Raw genomic sequence first — 22,619 nt, 5'->3', positions numbered from 1 at the left:
ATTATAAGAGGTCATTAGAGAAAATATCAATGTTCGGTATCATTAAGAAATCACAAAGGAGAAATTAAGATGATCCCCGATAAGATTATCAACCCTTTCGAAAGTCGCTAGGATATCTCATAAAGAGGACGTCTTTTGCTGTGTATGTTAGAGGATACGCATGATATCAAAAGGTTTCAACAAGTATGAATACATTCACAGAAGCCATAGGGAAATCTTCTCATCCATTGGAAGCACCGATCGATTATACATAAAAGGAGATTATCTTAATTCCTTTCATTCCTTAGACCGTTCTGAGCCGATAACGATAAGAAAATATTTCTTTATCTTTTCTCTTTGATAAATTTATTTGTTTACATTGTAATCATTTGTTATAAAATAGAGATGATTTGGCTCACGGTATTACATTTTTTTCTTTAGTTAGTTTCATTCAAAATTTACGAAAAGTATATCGGGGATTTGTAAATTATAGGTGTATCGATGGTTATTCATTATCATACATTATTAATCTGATTAAAACAAAAAAAAAAGAAGTTATGACAATTTCATTCAACAAGTGTAGACGCTATTTTCAAGTCGAACGAATACTTTCGCTACAATGTAATAAATCATATCCCTTGATTAATATTCATATTTAATAAAACAAAAAAGAAGTGTATTCTATTCTATAACAAATAGATGTTTATATTCTTCCTCATCGTTTAATCCTTCTCTTCCTGTGATATCAACCATTTTCCATATCATCGGTTACGCTTGATCTAAAAAGAGCATAAGGACGTAGAAGGGTGGATAAATAAGAGATCCTTTGAAGTTCGTATCGTCCTTCGTGGTGCCTTCTGGTCTTGCCAATGCATTCTCATCGATATTCTATGTGCAGGAATAGTGTTGGTACTTTGTGAAACCGCTGAGGTGACTATCAATGTGATTTCCTTCGGACTACGTCGCTTTTGTTATTTGCTCTCACCTTGTAAAGAGAGATAGAAACAGGTGGACAAAGGGAGAGAACGAGAGAAAAAGACAGAAAGAAAGATAAGTGTCTCACCAAGTACTTACCAGATCTCAACCAGATCTTCCGTTTTTAAGAGGAGTGAGAAATTGCTACTGAAACATTTACAGAGATATTTATAATTTATAAAATACTATCATTTCATGATTCATTCATTACTTAAAGGAACTGAGTATATTTGATTATCTTAAAGAGGAGACAAACGATGAAAATTACAAACGATAGAATGAATTCAAGCATTACAACATTATCGTTTATAAATTACTCTATTCTCGTCCATCGTAAAATATTACAGATAATTTAAATGTGTTTTGCTTTACTTTTTTTAGTTATCACGAATCATTACAATCTGTGTAAAATGCTTGTAAGATAAAATCAGAGCTCTATTCGCACTAAGGTTTCCATTCGTTCTCGCCAAGATTAAATCGTATTACGAGTTTTCCTTGAGAATTAATGCTCAAATACGTGCAATCTTGAATTTAGATATTAAGTGAAGTCGTAAAACTGACCGTAAGTGTTTGCACTAGCCTATAGAAATGTGATATCTGATATCTGAATTCTGAGTAAAGAGGTAACAAGAAATTAGATTGTTTTATACGGACGATGTTCTTCTCTAACTAAAGCGGTTAACCGTTTCAATGCTTTCGCATATCGCTTGAAACTAATTTCTAGATGTTACATTTTCATGTAGAATTATGTCAAACTTTTAAAAGTTTCGTTAAATGAGATATAGCGGTGATCATTCATTAGCTATTATATTAAAGTAAATGTATTGTGATATGAAAAAGATTTTTTATAAGCTTCTTTTTTCGAGGTTCTATCTACTGTAGAAAGTTTTTTTCATTGTAACGTTTTGTTATAATAAAGGAAATTCAAGTGAACCATTAACGTTGTACTTTTTTATGTTCTGATCGTGGAACTTTTATATTTCGAAAACTTTTTAAATAGAAAACTAGTCAATATTCTCTCGATTCATCGATGCATACAGCGTACCATAAAAAGTATTTCCACTTGTGGACTATAAATAGAAAAATTTTTTAAACTTAATATTCAACCTTTTCGCGCCTTATCGTTTATTCATGTGTCATTAGACAGTGTTAGTTTAAAATACTATTAGTTTAAAATTCAACTGAAAGAATTATATTATTTTTTTATAAAAATGGCACTGTGATGCGAGTTGAAAATAACGCCGACAAAACATTCTAAAGATCTCCTTGAAAAGATTCTTTAATTTTACTTATTTTTAGAGAGTTATAATACTTGACGTAATACACGATAAATTTATTTTCAATTAATTTTTAAACCATATACTTAAGTTTCTTTAGTTTTCGTACACGTAAAATGAATTATCTATCTTCTAACGTAAAAACTTAATAATAAAATTAAAAATTACATAATAATTAATTAAATTTGTAATGAATACTTATAGATCAGAAAAGTAGAAAAATTGAGATAAGGAGAAAAAAGAAATCACAAAAATCCAATAAAAAGGAATTGTCCTTCGGACAAATTGTAGTATCTAAGAAACAAAGAAATAGCTTGTGAAGAAAAGGAGGTGTTAAAGTGACCAAGTATCTAGACTGTAGAGAGAAATAAATTGATAAATATCGCAAGAGCTTTGTTACTTCGACCACCAAGAGCTTTTCTGAACGACCTCAAAAGAGAGAAGTGAACAAACTATATCTTAAATGTGAAAAGAGAAAAAAACGAGAAGCTTATGTATGCAATATACTCGATATCGTTAAACTTAAACTGTCCCACATGGCTCTTAAATTTATTCATATAAATCGATACAGTCGATTAGTTAGGATTGTTTTAATGCGATCATTGAAGTGTTAGACATCGATAATTGTTCGGTGTATAGCAATAAGCAAGAGAAATCATGAACTACGAAGTGCCTAGTTGGTCGTGTAAATGAAGTTGATTATGAGCCTCTCGTTCGTTCATTGTCATAGGTCCCAAAGCAAACAAAGATTTACACTATTTCAACAAAGAAAGACGACATACATACATACGTTCGCTTCTAATACATACACAGATATATATATATATATATATACACACTTATAGGTATATGTATATTCACCATAGCAGGTACCTGCATCATCGTAGTATGACGAACAATGGACCATTTCCCCCTCACTTCCTCTTCCTTTCTCTCGGTCAAAGTTCAAGCCCTATACGACATGTATGTATGTATGTACGTACGTACTTACGCATTATTCCACAAGCAAGAACGCATTGAAAAGGCCATCCTCGATGTTATCTCGTTGAACAAAGAAAGTAGATGTTTCTATAGAAAAAAAGTATCGAACGTAAATAAGTAGAGATATATTTACAACTGTTGAAAATAGGAAAAACCTTTGACCGATTTAACAGATGGATTCTTTTACGAATTTACGTACCGTAGAAAAAGAGATTTATGATTCCATACGAATTTCAACACAAACTTTTTTCTACGGCGATAAACCGAGAACTTATAGATTATGTATTCGTTCAATTAAGTATGTGTTTATTATGTTAGTGAAAAAAAATATATATATATATATTATACATATATTTCTTTTTCCAAAGTAATTCTTCCGCGTCGTGGAATCTTCCGTTTCTCGGACCGAATCCAATTTTTGTTTTGCACAAGCGTGTATGTATACATACTTTTCTCCTACGTTGGAATATCTCTTCAATGGTTTTCAAACACTTCGTTCACTCATTCGTCCATCTTTTTTCTTTTTCGTTCTTTCCATTCGACGCGTACAGCTGGTGTTAGATTATAAAGTGGTAAAGAAGAACCTTAAAACGATCTTGTTCCGTCCTATAATCGAGTCTTTTACTCGTTTCGGACACGTATTTTCAATACGTAATATGATTTCTGGATCGTAGATGGCATCGTTAGATTTGATCGAATAAAGTATTTTTACATGGTTTCGAAATGATTACAGGATCGAAACATCCAATAAAATTTATTAAGATTGAATGAAACGAATGAAAAGTTGATAAAATGGAATACGTTCGTAAAAAATTTATTGATACTTCGAGAAGAAGAAATGTTTATCAAAAATAAAAAATCAATGTTTTCCATTTTTCTCGTTATGACTTAAAAATAGATAAGATGGTACTATAAGGACGACAATAAGAAAATTCGCAAGACAGTGTTCTCTATTATCTTTTAGAAACAATCTAGAATAGAAAAGTAGAAATTGAGAAAAAGTGGAAATTCACTGTTTCACTAAAAATATACCTTGAATGGAACCCTTTTATGCCTTTTTTTTCTTTTTTGTATTATACTATATCCGAATTTCCAGTCAACGCTCGACTAGAAACGATTTGGTAATACGTGACACGCATGCTAAAGTTGAAATATTTCATTGTGCGCTATATAAATGGTATGTATATACATGATACACCTACATATATGAATAATGCAATTGTGAACTATTATTCGTTTTGTGTCGGCTTATGTATATACATATATTAAGTATATATAAATATATTGTATACATATATTCTATATATATATATGTATATTCTTAAGTATACTCTAGAGTGTGTATATATACAATAAGGAATAATTCGCAGATCCATTATTCTTCTACTGTGTTTGTTCTCTCTTCCTTCTTCTCTCTCTCTCTCTCTTAGACTTATTATAATTTAGAACACATATAAACTCAGCTTTAATGTAAGTTATGATTTTCGACTAAAATATTTTTTCGTTAAACTGCAGAGAAGTATATTAGCATACAATTACTATGCGTACTCATCGTTACATTTCATTATGCTTAAACGTAAATTTTCAAATTTCCCTGTTATAAAAATGTAATTGAAAAAATACCTTTAGTTAAAATAGAATAAAGAAGAAAGATAATCGTAAAATAAAATGTCGAACGAAATACAGAAAGTATTTTCGCTGTTCTCGTATGTCCCAGATATAAGCTTGTTATATTAGAAGGTCTTTAATTAAGCAGCTTGAAATAGTTAAAACGATGTTCTGTTTGATCTTGATAACAAAGCGGATTTTACTTAGACATTTATTCGGACGTTACACTATAATGAAATATAATCATAAATTATATAAATGATTTATGTGAATGTATAGATGATATTAAATATTATATTCAAAGTATAATGTCATAAGCGAAATGCGTGGGATTATCATGCGGGATTTCGTGTAATGTGCCGTGACGTACGTAACGTTTGTTTAAAAAATCTAGAACACGTGTGTTCTTCAAACGTTATTACATTTTTGCGCAGTGCTGAAAAAGACAAAGAAAAACAAAGAAGAAGAGAAAAAATAAAAAGAAGAAAAAAAAAAGAAACAAAAAGAGAAAAAAAAATACATAGGCACATATCAAATAAAATAGAAAAGAAATTTAAAAGACAAAATTCTTAAGGTGCAATGTTATTTTGCACAATTCACTTTTCATATAAAATAGGTGTGAAAAATCTTGCGTAAAAGGTTATTACGCAAGAGCGAAGATTAAATATTGATTGTATTAATCTCACAAAGAGGTATACACTTTAATCCTAATTTTATTTTACCTACATACCTACATGTGTAAACTCTTTATATACCGTCACAAATACGGAAACAAAGGCGGAGAAAGAGAAAGATAGAGAAGACAGTTATCGAGTTATCGATACACAAGCACCAGAATATTCAAACAGAATGCGACTGCCGAGTTTCGATACGATTCGAAGTAGGCAGAACTTTGAATTTCGGAAATGGACCATTGCTCGTTAAAAATCTCACAATGCATAACATGTGATTTAATTAAGTATAAAGTGACTCTCTTTCTCTCTCTTGTTCAAGTTTTTTTTAATTACCTATCTATCTGTTTGTACCTAATGGATTTGCAGGTTTGTTTTCAAAACGCTTTTTTACTTTTCAATGTTCATTCTATATGCAAATGATTATCAGAATTGCCATTACTCTATCTCCTTCGATCTCTTTTTCTCTTCATAAGCCAAAAGCAAATGGTCAATGATACGCGATCGTGATTTATGTGGTACAAGCATTTACATAACAGCGTATCACCAACGATTTAATCGCATCTGAAATGCATACAATGGTGATCGCCATCAGTGCGAGAGATTCTCGTAACATAGCGTATTCCGTATGCATTTAATACCGTTAGGGTCGTCCGGAGTGTTGTTGCATGTAAATTAATTTAAGTAGCCTAGAGCTACTCGTTGTCCATAAGCTGAAAGATCTTAAAATTCGGTTAACGTTTTCGAAAAATTACTGAAGTTAGTAGAAGAACAAAGAGAGAAAAAGGGAGAAAGAGAAAGAGAGAGAGAGAGAGAGAGAGAGAGAGAGAGAGAGAAACGGATAGATAAAGAAAGAGAGAGAGAGAGAGAGAGAGAGAGAGAAACGGATAGATAAAGAAAGAGAGAGAGAGAGAGAGAGAGAGAAACGGATAGATAAAGAAAGAGAGAGAGAGAGAGAGAGAGAGAGAGAGGAAGGTCTGCTACTCTCGTTGGCAGATCGCAAAAGCGAGACTATCGATTTCTCCTACGTTTGCGGTTTAAATCCTCTTCTCTTTTTTTCTCCCCGTTACTTCCTCTTGACCATCCTTGCTCCTTTTCTTCGTATTCACTTTCTATCTTTCTGTTTCTTTCTTTAACCTTCATCACCTCGAATTTTACCTATTTCTCCTTCTTCCTTTCTCTCGGCCAACGTGTTTCACCTTCCACCCTTTTTCCAAACGAATGCATGTATGCAAAATGCAGCCACGCGCTATGTTACGCCATTATCTTTTGCCCTATTTTCGGCAGTTTTATATTGATTCGACCATGACTTTCGGATGTATATTCATCAATCTCTCGACCACGATTACGACCAAGAACACAACCACGACCACGATCATGATCACGATCACGACTACGACCACGATGAATGAGTGGATCTAAAAAAAGAATATCTTCCTGTAGGTCTTTAGATAAATCGCAATCTTTGAAAAGAGAAATCCATGAGTTGCATTTTTTTCCTTACCTATCTTTCTTTCTCTTTTCATCTTTCTTTTATCCGTGAGGTGCGTTTTTTTTCCTTACCTATCTTTCTTTTTTTTTTTGTGTTCTTTTTAATTACATTGAAGACTGGACGTCTCCTATACGTAACAGAGCTCGTTCAAAGGGACGTTTGCTAAATTAACGGAGCGTTATTTTAACGTTGACAAAATAAGATATAAATGTTTGCGTAGACGAGAAATTTTAATGGCAATGAAACGTCTAAAAATAAAAGAGGATCGATAAGGACACTGAATAAAAAAGAGACCAACGTGTGCCAGAGAAGCCAGTTCGTTTCAATCGAGCACCAGATTCCATTCTCGTTTTATATTATCACGAAGAGTACATATATTTCAAGGATGGCGTCCTTGACATTCTTTCAATCCTCCTCGAGCATTATTCATTCACATTTGCACAGAATTATTCCAACGATTAGAGTACTTCCCTCATACGATAACGCTTCGTCTAAGGATTACATCTTATTATTACGTTTTCTAATTATATCCTGTCAAACGTATCATCAAGATTTTAAACACGAGACTATCCATCATTTTACATTCCAATGGACACTTTAAATTACATAGATTTTCGAAAAATGGAATTAGAAGCATTTGGCCGAAAATCTGCCAAAAAATCCAATGGAAAATTTCCTTTTCATTTCAACATAGAGAGCGACGGACAGAAAAGAGACAGAAAAAAAGAAATAGAAATAAAGGGAGAGAGAGAGAGAGAGAGAGAGAGAGAGAGAGAGAGAAAGAGAAGGCAGGGCAGCAGAGTTTTTTCGCGATAAAACGTAATGTCTGACGATTCTTGGCAGTGACGTAAAATGCTTTAGACATATTGAAATAAAATTTGAGATGTTTAATTTTTCCAATTTAATCTTATTAGCCTTATTACATTAATTAATTAAAAACATGTGCAATTATGAATTGCATTTTCTCTTTTTTGATCATTCTCTCCAAAAATAAAAAATCACTAAAATAGAAAAGAATCATTGAAACATGTCTGATGGATGTCAGGGTAGTCACGTTAAGCCGTATCGAATCTAAATCGAGCGTTTATTCGTGACGGTGATAAGCCATGGCAACATCGAGCTATGGCTGACGGATCATGGATAACGAAACAGAGAAATGCTTCGCACGATTTAGCAGGATGGTATGACCTCGCGATGGCTGAGTGAACTTCTCCGGTATTTCTATGCTATCTCATAACCATCCTAGCTCAAATTCCAACAGAGTGTTACTACTCAGCACATCACTCCGTCCACTTTCGCTCTTAACTCCATACAATTTATTTATCCTCATTGAAAATATTCTTAAACAAGTATATTCTTACCATCAAGCATGACGGACAGGTAAGGTATAAAAAATATTTTTATATTTCCTATTTTCTAAGTAATATATCAAATATTGCATTATTTCAGATCATATGTGATTTTATATTGTAGTTAAGTGGCCTGAACTTTCCGCAAGTTAAATAACCGAAACTTTCTGTTGGATCATAAAGAGCAATTATACAAAATTTCATTTCTCATTTTATTTCTCATTCTCACCATCAAGCATTACCGTTTCTCTCTCTAATAATAGTAAAGGTTTTTGAGAAATTACAAACATATATATATATATATATAAAGTTTTTTTATATTAATAATGTTATTTTTCATTATCTCTTTTTTACTTCTCAAATAAGAGAAATCAATCAATATTGAAATGTTGATTAAGATAAAACGATATATATATATAGGAGTACTCTTCACCATTCTATTGAGTACGATGCCAACATAAAAAAAGAAACATTTAATTCCTTTAAAGTCTGCTAGAAGAGGTCGACAGAATTCTTCTCCCAAAATTTTCCGAAGAGTAAACGGGATCATGAAACTGGAACGGTTCCAGTTTCATCGTTCTAGCAATATCTTACTTTACATATATGCATATACTACGTAAATATATGTATACCTGTATATATATATATATATATATATATATGTATACAGGTATATATTAATGTATGTACATTGTCTATACGATCTAAATTATAGTTACACATACATAGAGTAAATTCTTGATCATTTATTTATCATTCCTTCTCGGTGGTGTAACACTGTAAAGTTACTAAATATTCTCTTTTTATTTCTTTCTTTCTCTCCTTCTCCCTCTATTTTTTTTCTTTTTTTATTTTTACTTTTATAGAACTCCACAACTGTCGCATCTCCTTGATAAATCTGTTCTTATTAAAATGTAGGAGAGACTTCAAGCGTTCCAACAGCGTTAATGCCTTATGGAAATTTAAAAAATGTTGCGCCTCGACTCTCCTTTTCTTTTTTTCTCCTTCTTTCATGTTCAGAAATATCACTCAAGAAAAAAAGAATATATTGGAATAATTAAAAACTATTACAACGAGCAAACAGAATTTAAATTAGGAAATTGAATCTCAATAGTCGCTCGAAAACAATGATTATACGTAAACGTCCTATGTTGTAGCTTTGGCACGTTGCGTGGATAAGTATATCCTACTCGTAAATTTAACTATCTGCGACAGTTACGTTGGTATATATAAGTGTTTGTGTATATGTATGTGCATGTACCATGTAATGGAAATGTGAAATATAGTAGCGAACATAGAGAACACCGCGATGCAGTGTACGCAAATGTTATTGCTGTTGACATTGGTAAGATGAACAAATAACTACGATGATAATAATTAATAGAGGTAGAGGCGAGAGAAGGTTAATAAATCAAAATAATCTTTTGTTAAAAAACAATGATATAAAATTTTCAAGGATTAAGAATAAAAGTCAGGTCAAAAAGATGAGATTATATTTTTAAATAAGAAAAGGGAAAAGGATTTTTCTTGATTCTTTATGATTACAAAGGAACGAATATTTCGTTAGCGATGAAAAGAATTTTTCCGATAAAAGTTATTTGCATAGAAAACCTCGGTAAGATTCGAATATTTTTCTACAAATAGTTTGCCGGTTGGTCTTGTGCATCGACCCGCCAGTCCCGAGCAAATACGAGCGCTGCAAGCGGCTAGTGTAATTTACACGGTACAATTCAAAGGTTTAATCTGTCACGTCGGGATGGCGTCGTACGAGAACTCGCCGCTCGAATACTGTCACGCAAGCTATATAGATCGAATTGTGAATCCAATTCCATGTCGTGAAACCCACGTTCAGAATAAAAAATGAGAGAAGAGTAGAGAGAGAGAGAGAGAGAGAGAGAGAGAGAGAGAGAGAGAGAGACGTGACCTTTTTTAGGTAACAAAAAGTTTTATAAATGTTAAGAGCATTGTATGTAAAATAATAAACGCGTTGGATTATATTTAATATAATATAAAGTATCTTTCTCTCTTTCAAATATTACTTATATCTTAAATCCGATTGATTCGAAAATTCAATTTCACGCTTTATCAGTATCTCTCATGGATTATTATCAGGCCGTGTAATTTCCTACCAACGAAAATAGAAAATACTAGCTCTTACAATTTTGCGTTCGATTGCTGAGGGAAAAATATTTCAAATATTTTCATCCTTTCTATCTTTTTCCTGGTATACTTTATTCAATAGAATGACAACATATGGAAGAAATATCTCGCAAACAACGTTTTCTTTTTTTCCTTTCCTTTTAATAATACACTCGAAAAGAAAGCTTCAAAAGCTAGTGGTTGAGAGTTCGTATTTTGTAGACGTAACTTCAAAAGTCGAGACAATAGGACGTAAGTAGATTATCCCTTGATAATCTTTCATGCACAGCTGGTGTGTGAAATTCAATGTTGAGATACATTATGAGAGAACGCTCGCTATACATATTTCTCTTCTCTTAACAAGAAAACTGAAGTTTGTCTATAAATATGTAACTGTGTCTATATCTATTATACGTATATACAGATGTGCAAATCTTTTGTATATTTAGGTTTGTATACATACATGCCGCATACAACTTTCTTGACAAATACCGTTTAACTTAAAGATACCCTCAGATGTATCGTATAAGTTCGTAACGCATTGGATAACACCTCGAGCTTAGTACATTCCATGACAATCTCGACTTTTCTTTCCTCTTTTTCTATCTCTCTCTCTCTCTCTCTCTCTTTCTTTTTTTTCTCTCAAAAGTAACTCCGTCGAAAGTGCTTCCGAGACTGACTCAAGGACGAAAGAAGCGATTTGCTTTCAAAGAAGAAAACGCTGATATTTTTCCCCAAGCATACTGTCTGTTTTGAAAGTAGAACACCTTTACTTATACTGGTCGAAACATTTAGAATATTCGATAGTTGAATAGCACTTTTTTCTTCTCTTTTTTTCTTTTGTCTAATCTGTTCTAAGAAAAAATTAAGGAAAGTAAAAGAGAGACAGACAGACAGAGAGAGAGACAGAGAGAGAGAGAGAAAGAGAGAGAAAGACAGAGAAGAAGGAAGCTCAGATGAAGAATTTAATAAAAAGTATCATCCTGTAGAAAACAAAGTCGTTGCCATTAAATGTTCATTAACAGAATAGGATAAATTTAAGATCGAAGATTAATTATATTCAAATGACTAGATAGCAGATATGTGGTAAAAACGTTGGAAAAAAATGTATGTATATGTGTATATCCTTGAAGTTATATCTTTGAAGTCGCACACATATCTTGCTACATTTGCAGAAAGGCAAAAGGGTACATTACTTTAGTATGTTTAGAAATATAAACAAGAGCTAGATTGAAAAGAAGAGAGCAAATATTTTGCTTGTAATGGATTATAAATATGTTGTAGAATGTTTTTTTACTGTCAATAGTGGAAATTATCCTTTCGGTACGATTCATACATAAGTGACTCGCATTATGAAATAGATGTATGTATCTCTATAAGCATAACTTTCCCTCCGTCTATTGATCTCGTAATAAATTATTATAATGTATCATGAAAATTTCATTTAATCCGTCATAGTAGAATTTTATCGAAAGGAATATTAATTTTTGTCAAACATAGCATGTATCCATCAAACGTCCATTTGTAATACAACCACATCAACTATATGGATTTTATGTTTTACGGAAAGAGTTTATGAATACTATTGGATTTACATCTGTTCTGTGAATTGTCTTTTCTTAGAGACAGGAAGAAGCCGAAACGACGAAATTTCCGGCGAATTGTATTACGAAATTTCAACGGAGTTTTCCTTCAAGAGAAAAGTAATGACGCTTTCCATTTGTCCATGAGATTTCAATCGCAAATTGGGTACTCTTTTCGCTTACTCGACGATTTTAAATAAAATGTAAAATCTTTGTCAATAAGTCGGATTAAAACAAATCTTTCGGCGTCGAGCGCGTTATCACATTTATTATTGTTATAATAGAAGAGATATATAATTTTTTATAATAAACGATATATATGATAGCATTTCTTTCCTTCGAACTATAAAATGTAACAATATTGAAAATCTTTAGAAGGTCTGTTAAGTTTACTCGTGAATATATTAACCCTCGACATTGTATGTTCAACAAGATCTTTGAATAAAATTATCTCAATATCGCACGAATACATCTTTTAGAATAAAGAGTATTTGAAATATGCTATTTTCATCCTCGTAAATCCATCTACTTTTGTCCGTAAAGAGATATAATAAGAACGAGGTTTTAATTACTCTTCCGTTAAGCAATAATAAAAAAAATTTAATGTTACGTATTAACTCTTTATAAAAAATATTCTACTCGTCAAGTTTCTTTCGATGTATCTCGACAAAGACAGACAGAGAGAGAGAAAGAGAGAGAGAGAGAGAAAGATATGAGAATTTTAAATATTTCATTTAGAGTTATCGAAAATACAAGTGCTTTTATCAACAATCTTCAATTTTCTGACAATCAAACGTGAAGTTGGAAAAGTTCTCGTTTTTCTTTTTACGGTATATTGTCAGAGAATATAATAGTACAGTAAAGATGAAAAGCTGGGAAAATAGTTAAAGCAGTTACGAGGATAAGGAATATGAATAGTTCGCTGGTCGTATTCTGAGCTCAAATAAGGAAGGAATGAAAAGGCAAGCAAGAGAGATAAGAACTTTAAGAAGTGGTTAGTGCCTTTCCCAGTTGTAACGGCGCCAGGCATATCGAAATACCACCGACAGATTGAATTTCTGAATAAGAACACTCGAATTGAGAACAATCACGTATTGGGAAAAAAATATTACAAATGATGATATAAACTTTACAATAGGAATTGATAACGATTCTTGGACAATGGCTAGTATAAAATTTAAAAAAGAGGGAGAGAGAGAGAGAGAGAAAGAGACAGAAAATTTGTTTTTATTTTTAATAAAAGTTATGAAATAAAGATTAAAATGACGAAGATAAGACAACAAAGAGGATATAAAATTTTTTAATAAATTTTGAAGAAGGTAACAAAGATAATGTCGAATAATGCTGTTCTATAAATTAAAAATGGATTAAATACTCTAGCGTAAATTAGCTTTACGTGTATTTATTAAACTTCACTTTTTCTATCGAAGCGATTTAATAAGATTCGAAAAAGACTAATTTTGTGAATGATTGTATAATTATTCGATCAAAGTTATTAAAAAAGAAATTATGAGGAAAGTACACTCTGGAAATAAGAATTGGTATATTGGGACAACTTATAAATAATGGAAGGATTCAAAACGAAAGATTTTCTCATTAATCTCTATGTCAATAAGTCTTACTAACTGGCTTTAATAAACGTGCTGGGCGAATAGTTACATGTCGGCCAACACGAAGGTACAGTTTCTACGAAAACTAATTACGAAACGGAGTGATATCCGTTTGGGAGTTATCATCGATAAAGGCTAATCGTTCAGCTAGGAATCTAATATTCGCTCTTGGTTCATTTTCTGAATATTAAATCGTCTTAGTATTTCTATCGAATAGAAAAAGATTAATGTTAGATTTCAGTGTTCTCGATTTTCAGCCATTAAAGTTAATATTTCCATAATGTCGATATTAGATATTTGAATAACTGTCATTAGAAATTTGCGAGAAAGGATTAACGAATTAAGATCAATGATCGTTGATTCAGCAGATTCAATAAATCACTACAGAATCACGTTAACCACACTTGGAGCTTATTGTTTATGTATTCGAAAAATAAAGTAAAATAAACTTCCTCCGAGATTCGATCGAAATACACAGAAAAAAACTTTTAGTACGAATTATGATATTCTATAATAATCTACGAATAAATGTTACTTCACACACTCGTTAAATTTGAATTGTTTTACGTATCAATAGAAAATTTGTGATAAAGCTTTTACGAAAATCGTTAGATGTTATGCGTCTAAAAACAACAGAGCTTTGAGAAATGTGTTATCTAATTTTAGAGGAACATTCTAGAGAAGGAATAAAGGAGATTTGACAGGAAAAGGAAGCAAGAGGAAGCTACCTAGTTAATTAGCATATCCGAATAATCTCAATATACTTACACCGTAACGTTTGGCAGTAGAAAGAGAGAGAGAGATAGATAGATAGATAGATAGAGAGAGAGAGAGAGATAGAGAGAAAGATAGATAGAGAGAGAGAGAGAGAGAGAGAGAGAGAGAGAGAGAGAACTAAGATTTCCATAAACTTGAGCTAAATCTTAGAGATATTACACACATGTATATATATATATATATATATATATATATATATATATATATATATATATACACATACGCATACAAATATTCTTTACATTATATATTCTAAATATTATATTATTTATATTATATTCTAAATATAATTTATATTATGAAATGAAGTTGACTGGAATATTTTTTGTTTTTCTCTCAATTCAATAATGTTTGCTTTCTCCTCTTTGAGAAAAAACACTTATAAAATTATTAAATTTATCTCGCTTAAAAGAACAGTTTCTTTTTCTTTTATATGAACATATTAGATGATTAGATGATATTATTATGATATAGATGACTATGATATAGATGATATTAGATGATAGTACATTTATATGAACATATTTCCATAAACTTGAGCTAAATCTTAGAGATATTACACACATGTATATATATATATATATATATATATATATATATATATATATACACACATACGCATACAAATATTCTTTACATTATATATTCTAAATATTATATTATTTATATTATATTCTAAATATAATTTATATTATGAAATGAAGTTGACTGGAATATTTTTTGTTTTTCTCTCAAATCAATAATGTTTGCTTTCTCCTCTTTGAGAAAAAACACTTATAAAATTATTAAATTTATCTCGCTTAAAAAAACAGTTTCTTTTTCTTTTATATGAACATATTAGATATGACAAAAATCAAGAAAATATTCTAGTTCACTAATAAAGAATTTCAACGTGCAGTTTTGTGCTAATTGTTGTTAATTTCAAATTTATTTCTGAAAACTAATGACTTTAAACGTCATTTATAAAAAATTATAATTTATGGTTGATAATTATACTATAAACTATTATTCTATCATTATACCATATATATTAATTATACTATAAACTATTATTCTGTCATTATAATACAGTCGTATTGTAAATGATTAAATTTTCTGAATATTCACATTCAACAGACGAATTCAAATCTTTTTGAGCATATATATATATATATATATATATATATATATATATATACATTATGTACTTCAATACATATATATTATTTACTCGTAACATACATACACATCGATGCTCTTATATTCCTTCGAATCGAAGAAGCTAATGTTGTTACGTTGCATACAATGAATACAGCATAAAAGACTTTTCCATACAGCTCGAAATTTCAGAAAAGTCAGAAAGTTCTCATCAATTCTCTGCTCCACTGAAAACTAATATTTCACGTAACTGTTTAACCGAGTTTAAGATCTGTTAACTAATAAAGATAATCGATCTCAAAAAATAATAGTAGGAGTATTAATAATAAGAAGTACTAGTGATAGAAATAGAAACAAAAATTTCGCTCTTTGTTCGCATGTAAAATTTTTTACTCTTACTAATACAATTGTTTTGAACAATTAATATTAATAATAATAATAATGATAATAATAATAATGATTAAAGATAATATGTCGAATATTTATTTTGTCGAAATATATCATTTTAGTTGTCCTTATCGATTCAGTTTTGACGTCATTCTCATCACTTTTGTCTTTCTAGTTATTATTCTCAGTGATTACTTTCAAGGCTATGCGTTTTTACATAGTTCGTTTCGCTAACAATAAATCTAAAAAATAGACTTATTGCATTGTACTCCTCGATAATTCTAGTTATCAGACGATCACAACGATTTCCTAACTAATGCGTTATAGTATCTAAGCACGAAACTGCAAACATTTGAAGAGTCATTCAATTTCGTGTGGTTAACTTCCCTCAAACTATTACTAACTTCTCTCAAAGAGATATTTATAGAGAATAATGTACAAATATTCAACAACGTTGAATATACAAAATTAGTAACGAAAATAGCTTGGCACACAAAACTAATAATATGTTTTCTGTGAAATCTACGAAAAAGATATTAATGATAAAAGTTTTCAAAATGTTTTCATGGAATAATAAAACACGGGATATTTTACTTCATGAAATCTTTTATTTCTATAATATTTTCGTTATATTACAATATTTATTTCTAATACTATATACTATATAGATATATAAAAGAGTTTAAAATATTTCTGAAATTTTTGCTTCCGCGATCTCGTTAGTATCTACTTGTCTATCTTCTATTCTCTCTTAGCTTATCTTACGGGTACCATCACATTCATTCTGAAGAAAAAGTTTATCGAGTCGACTCGTAGAAATTTACTAGAGAAGAAAATCCAGGAAGAATATATTCTTTCGAAAGGATAGACCGATACGTAACGATCTCTTTACAGATAAGTAGATATCGATTTAAAAATAAATTTTGAAGCAAGAGAGTGAGAGTGAGAGAGAAAGAGAAATAGAGAGAGAGAGAGAGAGAGAGAGAGAGAGAAAGGAAGACTGAAAAACTGAAATAGGAAAAGTGGAAGAGATAAATAAGTGAGACCAATAAAATAGATCGAATATCTTTAGTGGATTATATACGTTTCTATGTATGTACGTATATCAAAATCAAAATAAGAGAAAATTTCTTTGCAAAAATTCGTCATCTCTTTGACAAAAAAAAAGAAATATATATATATACGCATATATACATGCATACATAAATACATATATATATGCGTACGTACATATACAAACACATACACACATATACTACGATTGTTTTCGATGCAACCAATGGTTATTCTTTCTCTCTTTTTCGCTCCATTTCTATCGATTGTTAGCGATTTTTCGCAATTTCCCGATAGCATCGTATCATTCTATCCTTCAACGAACTTCGTTCCAATTTCATGAGACACGTTTTATATATTGTAAACCATTCTCCTTGCATCAACTATCTAGCATCAGGCAGAACCACCCTCCAAAGCACACATTATTTATAAGTGAACCGCTTATATTTTCCATCACCCTTTATATCAGTGACTCGTGCTCAAGAATTTCTCTATCATCGGTTCATCGATCCGCCACATTTTCTGAATTACTTCTCATGTCAGTAAACAAAATTTCAGGAAAATATAAATGATGATTTTAATTTTCGTTTTGACGATTTTAGATTTCTTTGTGAAGAATTAAAACATGTAAAAAACCATAGGTAAGATCGGCAATATTTTTAATTAATTAATTAATAAAAATATAACATAAGTTATCATGATGTTATCTATATAGACTTTTTTTTAAATATTATACCTTTACGGCTCTTTACGTTTTCTCTCGTGATACTTACTGACTTGACACTATTTTACAACACAAGTCCTTCGCGAGCGAACGCGCTTCATCTTTTTTCTTTTTCAGCTAGGTTTTTTCTCCCTTATTTTTACTCTTTCGTCTCCTTTCCTCTCATTTTATAACGTTCTTATTATGCATCCAGGCGGATGAATACAATGTTATTCTGGAGAGTACTTCTCAAACGTGACTAGACGCAAGATAACCACAAGATACGTTCAAGATAGTATGCCAGCGTTACAAATGAACGTAGCTTCTGTCTGTCTCTCTATCTCTTTCTCTCTCTTCTCCTCTCAACATCTTTTTCTTTGACATTATTTCAAACTAAGTCAAAGGAAAAAAGAGATTTCTATTAATTGATACTTGAAAAACGAACTTCGTCCTATTCAAACGTTTTCTATGGATCTCTTTCTCGTGCAAAACAAACTACGAGAGATCAGAGAACACAGATGCATACACACATCTATCCATATCTATGGTAAGTCGTCTTACTTTCACGTTATCCTTCACAAAATATTCGTTTTTTTTCTTGGAAGAATGAAAAATTTTTAAATAATTAAGTAAAAAAATAGAAAAAATATCTTCGAATCGAAGATGGAAATAGTCAAGTTATATAATTAAGTAAAATTAAATAAAACAAGTTTTTGAGTCGACGTTTCCTTTGAAGTCAATAAAATTTGAAGTTACTTCAACAAGAAGTTACTTAACCTTCTTATTAACGCAACATCGTAAACGAAGTCTTAACGATGTGTACTCTCTTAAGACATCTGAATTGACAATTTCTATTTCTCTTCTATCTTTCTCTTTAATCATACTATTAACTCTATGAGCAGTAAATTCTCCTAACGTTGTTAAACTAACTTTCAAAATGTCATGGAAGAACAATATTCATATACGCCACAAGCCAATGACCAAACAGTAATGTGTTATAATACTAAGACCAGATGTAGACTAACGGTAGTACTACTTTACTCTTGGGCTAATCTTGATATATGTGTATATGTTTAAATTTACTCGACAATCTTGCGAAACTATTAATCATTTTGCGCCATTAGCTGAAGGTATATTAACTCGTTCAGATTCACTCGGGAAACTACTAGCACAGAATAACTTTTATCATTAGTTCCTCCGATAGAATAAATTTTGCCATTCATTAATATATAATAGGAGGAAGATAGATTGTACATACAAAAGATCTATAGAAATTCTTTTTAAGAATTTTCATATTCTAGGGGAAAGAAAAAAGAAATAAGAAAAAATACCAAGGCTTGAAAATGTGCTGATATAGAGAATTCATAAGTTTTACGTTATTTTGTTTAATCAGTACACCCGTTATAATAGGGCGGTAGAACTTCTCATCTCAATGGGTTCACGAATTAATGAGCAGTCCAACAACGAATCGATCGCTCTTTATGAAACGATCTTACGCGAGAGCACGTTCAGTAAGAAGACTTTTTACATAATGGATATGTGTATGAATGTATGTGTATGTGTGTGTGTGTGTGTGTGTGTTTGTGTACGATTAAATCCGATTAATGAAATTAATTATGATCCGACCAGCAATTATTTATAGTCGTGATAGTTGAGAAGTATGAAATATTTATAACGTACGTGTTCTAGTCCATCTTAAAAAATTTCTAACGTTTGACTGACGTTCTCTAAGGGATTACCGAAAATTCGCTTGAACCAACTCATAAATCGAAAGATTAATTTTAATTACGATATCACGAAGCCTCTGTTTCTGCTTTTCACTTGGCACCACATGCGCGAAACGTATCTACGAATTTGTGGCAGATGAGTAATTTATTATTATCCTTATTCGTTGCTGCTTACTTTTGGTTTTTTTTCCTTTATTCTTGTTCCGTCTCTTTTTTTTCTGTCTCTTTTTCTCTTTCTTCCTCTCTCTCTCTCTCTCTCTCTCTCTCTCTCTCTCTCTCTCTCTCTCTTCCTTTTCTCTTTCACCATTGCTTCCAGATAATTAAATTCACGGGAGAGAAAATTCACCTTCTGTCCGGAAGCATTCTATATTTTATAGTAAATTCGTGCCAACTCGGACCAACCACCTTCTCTCGACTTCATTGTGCTTCATTTTCAGTGGGTTGTAAATTAATCGTCTGCTCAACGACGTAGGGCATGATGGTCGTTTCTTTGTCATCGGGGGTTACATAAAAATAAAATGCGCTTGATATTTAGTAAATTGATATCCGTAAGAAATTAAATATATTTATATATTTAGGATTTTTATAAATGAAGCTCATATAAAATATATTTCTCATATGATCTTTTATGGTGTTAACTTTGCAATTAAAAAAGATCCTTTCTTACTATATATATATAGATATTAAGATACACTATGTATATGTACATATGTGTATATCCGTCTACTTTCATTCGTATTACATTTCAGACAACTTTTCCGTAAGAAAATAGCGTATGTATATATATTTACGTATGCAAACAGGAACTCTGCTACACAAGTAACCTTTTGCCTTTTTGCTACCCCTTCTTCATTCTATCTTCCTTCAATTTCTTCTTTCCTTTTCTTACCTCTTGCATATAGTTTTCCTCACAACTTTCTCTTCCTTTCGTGTCCCCTATCTTACCTTTCCAGTAATAGAATAAAGTGATCGTAAATATGTAAACCTTTTGCAAGCTGTGCATATGCAAACGAAGATATCTTAACCATGAGTCCTTTTAAAATTGTGAAAATATACGAAGGACACGCTAGCCAATTTTAAACAACTACCTAAATCGATTCGATTTCGATTTTCTTCCGGCGGCGATGTACATATATATACATATATATAAAACTGCGTATTTATCCAGTTCCAACGAACATACCGAATTTTCGATTTGAAACAATCGAAACTAGAAATTAGTTACAAACAATCGCTTGTTACTTTATAGGAGTTACATTCGAATACAGCTTTTAATTCAATTACAAGCAAGTTAATTTGAATAAACAATAGATTTTTATTTGGGCCAATACACGGTTTACGTATAATAAGTCCGTCTTGGATTCCATGAATATCATATGTTACGTATACGAATATCGAACCAATAGTACGAATTAAGTTTTTGTTCGTTATTTTAATGAATTCACAAACAAGAAAATGGATGGAATTAAAATAAAAATAAATAAGAAATATATATGAATAATAATAATAAAAAAATAAAAAACAAAGAAAGTTAAACGAAATAAAAAACGATTCATTAATAAATTCGACATGATCGAATAGAATTATTTGACGTTGTTATATTTGACGTACTTTCAGAAATCCTAACGATGTCCGGAAACGTACGAACCGGTGAACAGAAATCGTCATCAATGGATCGTGGATAAACGTCATGGCGAATCAAACGGCTGATTACCATGGGGACGTTTATCAATGGAATCGAACAGTACCGACGGATGAACGCGATACGCAAACGGAATATTATCTAGCCAATTGGACAGATCTCGTGCTGGCTGTTCTGTTCTGCATGCTGATCGTCGTCACTATAGTAAGCAATTCTCTGATATCTTTTGCGATTTTTCTCCTCCTCTTATCCTCATCTTCACTTATGCTCGTCTCGTTGTTTTTAACGAATATCAATAAATTAAGTCTCTCGAGTGAAAATTAACATTTCGCCTGTGACTCGATTCTCTATATCGACGAATGACCGAAGAATTTAAATCGTTGATTTATAGGTGATTTCATACAGATAATCTCGTTAAGTTTTTCTATCGAAAATATTTGCAACAATGGATTAAGCTTTTCTCTTTGTTTTTTGTCTCTCTCTTTCTTTTTTTTTAAGGCGACACTTTTTTCTCCTCTCTCTCTCTCTCTCTCTCTCTTTCTCTCATGAATCGGCAAATATTTGATACTTCCTATGTATCATTCGTTAGAAGTATTTATTACTAAACTAAGAAGTAAAAAAATATCACTCCGAACTTTTTTACTTTAAAATAAATGTGCTTTTTTAATAACTTTACGCGAATAATCCAAAGAAAAAGATAAATCATTGAATACCTTTTTACGTTCACTAATTATTTTCTTCTTTCCTTAGCTAAAGAAAGTGAAAGCTCTTTAAAGCTTTTTATCTTACGTTCCGTTTTCTCTTTTTCTCTGCATTTCTTTTCTTTTTCCTCTATTCGTTGAAGAAAAAAACAAAACAATTTCGAAGCTTCGTTCGCCAGCAGGCGAACTCACACGAACGAAATGGCAACGATACCTTTTCTATCTTCATCCAGTTAGATCTATCCCTGTTTCTTGTCAATTATATTTTCCATCCTATGAAAATTGGAATTCCGCGTAAACAGTATTGTACGTATTTCCATTGTAGGTCGGCAACACACTGGTGATAGCAGCGGTAATTACGACGAGACGACTAAGGTCCGTTACTAATTGTTTCGTATCCAGTCTGGCCGCCGCGGATTTATTGGTTGGTTTGGCTGTAATGCCACCGGCTGTACTGCTACAGGTATGTCTATGTTAAGCTGAAGAACATACCAGTATATGTGTATGTGTATATATATATTATATGTGTGTATATATATATATATATACCACGATCAAGAGAGAAAGAGGAGGAAAGAGAGAGAGAGAGAGAGAGCGAGAGAGAGAGAGAGAGCGAGAGAGAGAGAGAGAGGTATGCAACGTCTCTTCTGCCTCGTCGACATTGCGTCAAGCTTAATTGGTAATCAGTGAATGGCGGGCAAGTGCCCTCATCGCATATAATTCATGTCAGTCACGCGAACATCATTGATATGCTTCACCAATTCTTACATTTTTCATAATTTTAATTTCGCTGTTTTGTCTTGTCTCATCTTGCAAAGGAATTGATTG

General features: G+C 31.4%; 1 protein-coding gene and 1 long non-coding RNA gene across 12 annotated transcripts in view; one reads left to right on the top strand and one right to left on the bottom strand.

Moving 5' to 3' along the window:
* LOC118446781 (putative G protein-coupled receptor No18) overlaps positions 1-22,619 on the top strand; it is a 43,858-nt gene that overhangs the window by 13,306 nt on the left and 7,933 nt on the right. For 9 of the 10 annotated variants that reach the window (XM_035877846.2, XM_085656151.1, XM_085656150.1 and 6 more), the window contains 2 exons: positions 21,066-21,294; positions 22,117-22,254. In XM_035877846.2, coding sequence (XP_035733739.1) covers positions 21,139-21,294; positions 22,117-22,254 — 294 coding nt within the window. In that variant the 5' untranslated portion in view covers positions 21,066-21,138. The remainder of the gene's footprint in view (positions 1-21,065; positions 21,295-22,116; positions 22,255-22,619) is intronic. The other variant, XM_035877849.2, reaches the window with a different exon arrangement.
* Positions 409-22,238, bottom strand: LOC146873118 (uncharacterized). 2 transcript variants are annotated; one of them, XR_014982007.1, is made up of 3 exons: positions 22,006-22,238; positions 1,054-1,101; positions 409-964 (listed from the first exon to the last, which is right to left on the bottom strand). It is a non-coding gene; the product is annotated as an uncharacterized LOC146873118 (long non-coding RNA). The 2 variants fall into 2 exon arrangements; XR_014982008.1 differs by having other exon boundaries at positions 1,054-1,098.

This window comes from Vespa mandarinia, chromosome 3, assembly GCF_050613455.1.
Source record: "Vespa mandarinia isolate Hongniang chromosome 3, ASM5061345v1, whole genome shotgun sequence".
Taxonomy (NCBI): domain Eukaryota; kingdom Metazoa; phylum Arthropoda; class Insecta; order Hymenoptera; family Vespidae; genus Vespa; species Vespa mandarinia.
The sequence above is the reverse complement of the archived record's forward strand: the minus strand, read 5'-3'. Positions and strand labels throughout refer to the sequence as shown.